The sequence below is a fragment of the Pezoporus wallicus genome, unplaced genomic scaffold (genome assembly GCF_028554395.1).
Source record: "Pezoporus wallicus isolate ANWC-B61680 ecotype Strahan unplaced genomic scaffold, APGP_CSIRO_Pwel_v1 contig_227, whole genome shotgun sequence".
NCBI classification, from domain to species: domain Eukaryota; kingdom Metazoa; phylum Chordata; class Aves; order Psittaciformes; family Psittacidae; genus Pezoporus; species Pezoporus wallicus.
Window position 1 is genome coordinate 7,956,677 of NW_026635704.1, and position 8,440 is coordinate 7,965,116.

General features: G+C 56.3%; 1 protein-coding gene across 2 annotated transcripts; it reads right to left on the reverse strand.

Annotated features, from left to right (window-relative positions):
• Positions 1 to 424: 424 nt before the first annotated feature.
• Positions 425 to 6,080, reverse strand: ADCYAP1 (adenylate cyclase activating polypeptide 1). 2 transcript variants are annotated; one of them, XM_057397571.1, is made up of 5 exons: positions 5,995 to 6,080; positions 5,604 to 5,711; positions 3,705 to 3,839; positions 3,100 to 3,195; positions 425 to 2,331 (listed from the first exon to the last, which is right to left on the reverse strand). In XM_057397571.1, exons 2-5 carry the CDS (start codon positions 5,702 to 5,704, stop codon positions 2,145 to 2,147), a joined length of 519 nt encoding a protein of 172 aa, XP_057253554.1. In that variant the 5' UTR covers positions 5,705 to 5,711; positions 5,995 to 6,080; the 3' UTR covers positions 425 to 2,144. The 2 variants fall into 2 exon arrangements, with proteins under 2 accessions (XP_057253554.1, XP_057253555.1); XM_057397572.1 differs by lacking the exons at positions 5,604 to 5,711; positions 5,995 to 6,080 and adding an exon at positions 4,172 to 4,300.
• Positions 6,081 to 8,440: the final 2,360 nt, after the last annotated feature.

Here is an 8,440-nt window from a genome sequence, read left to right on the forward strand (position 1 = left end):
TGCTGGCAGGACGGGCAGGGGAGCTGCCGGGCCAGCACGGGCAGGCGCTACCGGCACTGCTGGCAGCACGGGCGAGCCCCGGAGGGGCCAGGCAGCCCGGTTAAAGGTGTCGGCACTGCTGGCAGTGCGGATAAGCAGTGCCGGCAGCGTCTGGCCGCCCCGCCGGGGTCTGCCCGCTTCCCTCCTCCCCGGCCAGGGAAGGAGGTTTTTACCCGCGACTTATTTGGTCTGGGGGGGTGAGGGACTGCTTTCCGGCGTCTTGAATGCGGGGCTCGCTTTGTGTCTTTGGAAAGACTCCTGAAAGGTTGGTGTGGTGAGCCGGGGGGAGGCGGGAGCCTCCGCGTCCTCCTTCGACCCCTGCCCGAGCTGAGGGATGGGGCCAGCCCCCGGCGGAAGGTAAGATAGGAGTCCGTACATAGAGAGATGAGGTGGAAATGGTTTATCTCGTTAGAAACCGGACCACAGGTGAACACTACACATTCTTTTATGACAAAAGTTTGTTTTATGAAATAAATTTTACTAAGCAATAAGCCAGAATGTAGAAAAATACATTTTACCTCCAAACTCAATAAACAAGGAACAAAAACTTTCATAGTAGTGCATAAGTCTTTAGTGGTAGCTACAACAGGGGTTCCTAAACTTGTACAACAAGAGCTTGCATAAAACAGAACAAAGGAGTGAGAGAGCGTTCACAATCTTTTTTTTTTTTTTTTTATCTTTTTTTTTTTCTTTTTGTTCCCCAAAAGAACATAACCCGAAAAGGTTACTCAGGTGGGTTAAACAGAGCTCGGAAAAGTACGAAGAGAGGATGAGAGGCAGGAGGGTCTACAAGATAAAACAGTCAAAGAAAAGAGCAAGTCCGACAGAAAAAAAAACTGCAAAGGCGAGAACCCTGCTTGTTACACATGATGAAAAGCATGGACAGCACTGGAGAGTAACACACTGTACTTTGCATCCAGGTCCAGTACCGAGCTGCTCGGGGCAGTTGGGTAGCGGATCGGAGGTGGGGTTGCCTCGTCTTCCCTACACCTTGCGGCACCGGCTCTGGCACCGACATCGGTACCAGAGCCGGCCCCGGGTGCCTCGGGGGACGCCGGGGGCCGCCGCCGCTCACTTCCCCGCTCTTTCCACACGGGTCCTATCTCCGCTTTCGCTTTGTTCTGCAACTCTGCCCAGCCAGCCAGAAGAGCAGTGCACGGGGCTTAGTACTTACTATCTTTGCTGCTGGTTCGGGATCTAGGGGGTGGGGGTTGGCTTTGGCTTATTTTTTTGTTTTGAATTTTCTTTTTTGCTATTTTGGTTTTGTTTTCGTTTTTAACTATTTCTCCCTCCAATAGGCAACTAAGATGAACAATTTGGATCGAGCTGTTGTTTTTCACAAGAGAATTATCTTCTAAGCTCATTGTTTGAGGAGACACTAATATAGATACAACTTGAATCAAAGATAGCAGGAGGAGAAAAAATAAATATCGAAATCTAGAGGAAAAGGGAAGTTGCCTCTCCAGAGAGGCTAGTGGCAAAGGAGCCTGCCTTGGGACTCACCGGGGGAAGAATCTGCTTCGCCAATTTTCCCAAATCATTTTCCTCATAATCCCCTGGGAGCAGGGCATCCTTCTCTATGTACAGTAGCAAATGGTGAAAATTAATGTCTTCGACCCTGTCGCGGATAAAAATACTATCCTTTTAATTTCCGTTACAAAAATAGGAATAATATTCAAAACAATGATTGTCCTTTTTTTTTTTCCTATTTATTTTCTATAAAAACATAAACAGCTCAGGCGAATTTTTGTTTTTGTGCAGGCTTTATATGAAGAATTGTTCTTTAGTATTCTTAGTAGTATTTATATATATATATTTATATATTATATATAACTTAATGATTGGTCCACAAAGTAGAACTGTGCGTTTCTCTAGTGCTTTTGTACAAAAGAAAAACAATATTATTATCAAAATATTCATTTAATGGCTTTACTTCATACATAAATACATGTTTAGGTAACACAGGAGCGGTGATTGTTCAGTCAGTTTGGAAATTACTTTTGTTTTTGTTTAGATTTTTTGTTGTTGTTGGGTCTCTCTCTCTCTCTTTCTCTCTCTCTCTCTCTTAGGACTTTGTATACACAGGAGTGGCTGGTTACTCATCGCTACAAATACGCTACTCGGCGTCCTTTGTTTTTAACTCTTTGTTTATACCTTTTCCCCAGGACGGCTGCTAAGTATTTCTTGACAGCCATTTGTTTCCGGTAGCGGCTGTAGCTGTCCGTGAAGATGCCGTCTATGTGCCGCTTGGTCAGCGGTTCCGTCTCGTCCCCCGGGCCGCCGCTGCCACCGCTGCAAGCACCGAGAAGCACAGCTGCATCAGCCGGGGCAGCTCCGCACCCCTCCGCGCCTCCCCCGGCCCTGCGCTACCCCGCCGCCACACGCTGCGCGGAAGATGCGCTGGGAGACAAAGGCCGCGCCGAAACCCATCTCCCGACGTCGTGCGCACAAGTGGCAAGACAATATCTCCTCCCATGAATTATTCATAAAGGCAGGGAAAGCTGGGCTTTTCCCCGGGGCTTTATTAACATGTTACCTTCTGCCAAAGGGCGGCGGGTGGCACCGGGCTCACCCCTGCCCCGCCGGCCGCGGGGAGCCCCGCCCGCCTCGGAGGGGTGCGCGGGTCTGCAGCCAGGCCCAGGCCCCCCCCGCTTCAGCCGAGCCCTCGGGCATCTCTTCCGACAGACTGTCCCCCCACAGCAAAAGGGGGAAGCTGCCCAATTTATAATCTTAAATCAGATGGTTGCAAAGAACTGCAGAGACATATACATATAAATGCACGTATACATATACATACGTACATATATATATGCCCGAGAGTGCTAAACCAAAGCAACCTCCGCGAACGCCTGCGCTGACAGCCAGGCTCCCCCTGTGCCTGCCGCAGGTCCCGGGGGATGCTGAGGTTTGGGAAGCCGGAGTCCCCCAGCGCCGGAGCCGCCGCAGCACATTCCCAGGCCCAGCCCGGCAGCTTTGTTCCTTCCAGCCGCGGCCTTTTCCGCGCCTCCGCGGCAGCAGCACCAACGCCCACCGCGGGAAAGAACGAGCAGAAACCCTTACCCGACCCGCTTAGCCATCAGGGAGTGCAGATATTTCCTGGCGGATAGCTGGCCCAGGAGTTTCCTGTAGGCTTTGTTGAAGATCCCATCGGCGTGCCTGTGCGGAGGAAAGAGCCCGCGGATGAGCGGCGAGGCCCGTGAGTGGCCGCTGCGGGGTGCGGAAGCCGGGGCGGTGGCTATGACCGCCTGTCCCCACCGGCGAGGGGAGGGCAGGTGGCAGCTCCCCGTTTCCTCGGGGACCCTCTTCCCCACCCAGAGCCCTTTTCACTGCACTTGGTCGACTCCGGCCCGGCTGGGGATTTCTCTTCCATTTGCGGGAGCATCTTTAGCCGTCTCCGGCGCGGCTGCCGCCCCGCTCCCTCCCCCTGGCTGCTGGAGGTAAGGCGGCTTTTCCTGTTCTAGGCTTTAAACTGGGCATCGTGACCTAGACAGGGTGGTTTGGGTTCAGGATATTTTTTTTTTTGTGAGTGTTAGGGAGGTTGCTATTGCTGTGGGCTATTTGATGATGATGATTATTATTATTATTATTTCCACCTCCCCGATCGGTAAGACCCGTTTTACTCCCGCCTCAAAATTCACGCCTGACACCCCGCGAGTTGCAGTCACCTCTTTTCCGGTGGGTAATACAAGGTGTACATCTCGCCGATCATGGAGGACGGATTCGCTATACCAAGGGGCTCGTGATCATACGCGAAGTCCGGCAGGGTGTTCCCATCCTCGTCGTAGACCTCATCCTCCAGCCTGGCAACGAGAGCACCAAGGGGAAGGAGTCAGCCGGGCTCCGCGGGGCGCTCCGGTCGCGGTGCCTTGGTGGCCACCCTTCCGCGGAACCTACCCGGGCTCCCAGGGAACCCCGTCCGACTGCCCCGACCCCTCCCTGAGCCCGCCCGTCCCCCATCCCCGCCCTCCGCCGCCTCTGCGGGGCAGGACCACGGGGGAGGGAACACACCGCTGTCAGACGCGCTCCGAGAAAAGCCCCAAACATCACCCCTATCCCCGACTCCCCCGGGCCGAGAATCAGCCCCTTTCCACCGCAAGCTGCCGCTTGTGGTTCCCGAGCGTAGCGCACGCACCCTGCCGCACGCATACACACACGCGTTTGTGTGCCAAGGGCTGGGCAGGAGCCGAGCAGCCTCCCCGCGGAGCCGGGGCGGTGAGCGGCAGCCCCCGGGGCTGGAGCCGGGGGCCGGGTCCCGCTCCTCCCCGCAAGCCCCCGCGGGGCCGGGGGGAGGATTCACTTGTAGTTGTCTTTCGTTGAATGGTGCCTCTGCCCTTTGAGATCTCGCCAGTTTTGTTCTCCCCCCACCTCCCGATCCCCACCCCCCGCTCTCTGCCTCCCTCTCTGCAGTACGATGTAGGTCATTGTACGTTACAGGCAGCTATTTTTGTCTGTGAGCTTTAGCGGAGGTATTAATAATAGATGCCGCTAAAGTGTTTCACTCCTGCTAATTCAGGAGCTTGAACGAGGAGAGCCAGGTTGCTGCTGGCTAATGGCCCCGCAGACCACGGAGCCCCTTCCCCGCAGCAGCTCTGCCCGGAGAAAAGAAAGGGGCTGCTGTCAGCCAGCCCCGACGGGCTGCCGGTTCGTACAAGGACACCTCGGAGCCCCCAAAAGCACAGCCTCCTGACAGCTTGGCGCTCCCAGCACCGCCCCCCGCTCACAGCTGAGCCGCACAGCGGTGACCCTCGCTGGGCACCCCGGAATTGAGCCAACGGCCGCGGGGCGGAACAACAGCACCCAGTCCCAAACTCCCCAAGTCAAGCAGCACCGGTCTCTCGAGCAGACGGCAAGCAGCTCGGGAGCAGGCTGACAGCGGCCTCCCCGGACGGGCTGCCCCTGCCCTCAGCCACGGCCCGGCACGGGAAACGCTCCCTTGCCGATGGCCCAAGGGGTCCCCTACTTCTGCCTCAAACACAGTGGGGGGCAACCCTCCCCTCCGGCTGCCGGGTGGAAAGGGGCAGCACAGGAGCCCAGCAAGACAACTCCGAACCGACACAGAAAACAAAACAGCCTTGTGCCAGGCCCCTTCCTTCACTTTTTGAGTAAGGAGGTCGTACACAGACAGGTAAACACGGGAGCAGGCTGAATCCCTGTCAGCTCCCACACGAACCAGGGCATCTTTCACAAGCTCAAAGCCAACGGCGCACCCGCCCCTCCCGCCCCGCTCCCCCCGTCCGGTCCTGCGGTGCTCGCCCTTCACCCTCGGCACCCGAAAGCGTTCGGGGCCTGTGCGGGACAGGGGGCGGGCGGGGAAAGCCTGCGCTGCAGCCGAAGGAGACCCTCCTCCATGACCGACCCTCGCAGCGGTTTCTATCGCGGGGAGCAGGGGGTGGGCACACAGCCGACGGGGGGCGGGGGGGTGTTCGTTTGGTGACTCCTCATCCCCTTCCACTTTGCTCCCCGGCAAGAACCCTCTGCCCATAGCAAAGCCGGTAGCAAAGACAGGGCAGTTGGGGGTGGGTGAAGGTGTCCTAGCGGAGATCCCGGGCGGGGGACAGACCTACCTGAGAGCCGGGTACTGAAGTCCGGCTGCAGGTGAGCAGTAGACGCTGCAGTGCATTATTATGCCATAGATCAGGAGTGCTAGGAGCGCTTTGCTACACATTGCCACTCTGTGCGGGAGGGAAAGGAAAACCGCTGTCAAAAAATAAAAAAAAAAGGAAAAAGGAGAATAAAACACCACCCCACGATACACCGAGCCCCCAGGCGAGCGTGCGGGGAAGAGGCGCAGCGCAGCCTGTGGGGGAAGGAGCCCTGGGCAGCAGAGTTGCGCGGAGAGGCGCGGAGGTGCCCAACGCAGAGCGCTGCTGCCGCTGCCTGCCCCGTCGATGCCCGCAAGCCCGCCCGCCCCGGGATCACTGTTGGAAGGCCCGGCAAGCTGCCTTGTGTCCTTACCATGAAACTCTAAACACCCGGCAGTAAGAGCGTTTGGCTGCGAAAACAAAAAGGGCAGGTCTTTAAGGGAAGACAAAAAAAAAAAAAAAGAAAGGCTTTAAAAAAAAGAAAAAAGACCCCAAATGGGGGTGGGGGAAAATTCAGGTGTCTCCCAAGTTGCGGCCGAAAAGAGTTAAAACCCTCGTGGCATCGCCTTTCCGATGGGCGAAGGAACCGCGGGATGAAGAAGACGCGAAGGCAGCAGTGAGTTGTTTGCTGGTTTTAGGGGAATCCACTCCGAAAAGAAAGAGAGAAAAAAATAGAGAGGAAAATATATAAATGGGAAAAAGTTTGCAGGTAGCAGCACAGATCTGGACAGGAGGCTGCAAGGGAAGGGGAAGAGAGGGATGGAGGGAGATGTCGCCTGCGAAGGGAGCGCAGGGAAAAGAGGGAACGGAGCCGGGAGCGGCGGGCTGGCTGCGGGCGGTGCGCTCTTCCCCGGCTCTCTCTCCTCACTGAGCGCCTTCAGCCTTCTCTTCTTCTCTTCCTGCTCGGTGGCTCCAAACTTGACCAGCCTTCCGCAGCCTTCCGTCTGATACGCAATTAGCAACAAAATCTTTGCAAACACCCCGCTTCAGCAAGAGCCCTCTTCGTAAACATTTGCCTGCTTGTTACCTTAGAGGACGGGCAATATTGTTTGTTGCCCCCGTGGTGGTGTCCGGATTTTTATTCATGAATCAAATGCCTTTTTTTTTTTTTCTCCCCCAGTCACGTAATAATCGGGTATCAGAAAAGACGTCACCACCCCAATTCCTCAAGGAACACAGTTCTGTGTCGTCCTCAAAGATGAGCTTATCAGGAGTCATAAAGCTTCTCATAAACACCAACTCACACCCCACCTCCTTCCCCCCCCCCCCCCCCCCACCAAGAACAAACAAGAAAAAATAGGAAAAGAAAAAAAGAAACCCAAACCTAACAACCAAACAGCAACACCTGCAAAACCCCACTACCTATCCCACAAACCTAAATGGATGATCGCCACGGTCAACTTTTACCTGACGTGGAAAGGGACCAGGGAGGCGGAGGAGGGCCTTTTGGGGTGGGCTGGGGGTCCCCGGACCAGGCGGGCTTCCCCCGCGGCTTACCTCCGCGGGGAGACGAGGAGCCAGCTCACTCCTCTCGGGGCCCAGCTGCTGGGCTCAGGCCCCCGCGGAGCTGCCCGCCGCTGTGAGAGCGCAGGCGGAGCGGCCCCGGCACGGAACCCGTACTGCCACGGAGATTTGGGAATAGGAGTGCCTTTTTTTCGTCGACCTCCCCCCCTTCTTACTTCTTTTTATTGCCTTTTGGTTTTCTTTCTTTTGAAGGAATCTTGGTATTATTCTCATTACGCAAGGCCCCCCCCTTCCGCGGGGCAAACCAGCAGCGCCGTAACCGCTCCGCGTGTGCCGGTGCAGCAAAGGGGCGGGGGGGACGGTCCCCAAGGGCGCCCCGTGGGAAGGTCCCACGCTGGGCGATTGCGGCTCTCTGTGGCGATGGGGGAGGCTTCCCCCCCTTCCCTTGCCCCGCACCTCCTTGTAATGAGATAGAGGTGCGCATCACAGCGCTTGGAAGAGCGGGAGGGGACTGGGACGGATGGGGGGGGGGGATAAAAAAGAAAAGGAAAAGGAAGAAAAAAAGTTGATTAGCAGGAGGGACTGGAAGGGAAATCCCTTCTCTAGGGACTTTCCCGCCGCCGGGATTATTTTCCCCCAGGTGATGCGGAGCGCCGGGCGCGGACCACCGACGGGCTGCCATCCGCTGGGATTGCTCTCGTCTCCGCGCTCTCCTCCCTCGGCCGCCGAAAATCAGCTCTTCATTTCCGAGAATGACCCAAAGAAACACAGGCTGCCATTACTGCACATTTTAATTACTGGGATCATAAGCAGAGAGTTCAGGAAGCAGCAATAATATAGTTCTCCTGTTTCCTATTTGAATGCGTTCGGTGTTAGACGCTTGAATGAGTTATTCGAGCCCGAATCGATTTCTCAAAAATAACAACAACAAAAAACACACCATACAATTACATTCTTATTATGGTCATTTAAGGTTTCAAAATCTTTTTCCGGACATAAAGGAAATTTAACGTGAATGAAATTGGTCCTGTGAAACGGCCATCGACGAAATGCCGGGGCGGGAGGGGGCACGCAGCAGCAGTTACTCCGCTGTCCCATATAGGAACGCGAAGGGTTCCCGGGAGGAGAATGGACTGGGGAAGGGGACACCCCAACGGTGGGCTTCCCCATCGACGGGCGCTGGCGCACTCCCCCTCAGAACCGGAGCGCGGAGCGCGGGGGAGCTGCGGGGCTGAGCCAGCGCGGACGGTCCGTGAGCGGAGGGCGCCACCGCGCGGGCAGCGGCGCTCCTGCGGCCGTCGGGCGGGCCGGGGGTGCCCCGATCCCCCGGGTTGTGAGGGTGGAGGTAGCATGAG

Excerpts from the sequence above, each read along its gene's own strand:
- ADCYAP1 (XM_057397571.1), bottom strand. The coding sequence starts at position 5,704 with ATGTGTAGCAAAGCGCTCCTAGCACTCCTGATCTATGGCATAATAATG. Across the intron at positions 3,196-3,704 it reads TATTACCCACCGGAAAAGAG|GCACGCCGATGGGATCTTCA; the intron begins GTGACTGCAACT and ends TCCTCCGCACAG. Across the intron at positions 2,332-3,099 it reads CTGATGGCTAAGCGGGTCGG|CGGTGGCAGCGGCGGCCCGG; the intron begins GTAAGGGTTTCT and ends CGGTGCTTGCAG.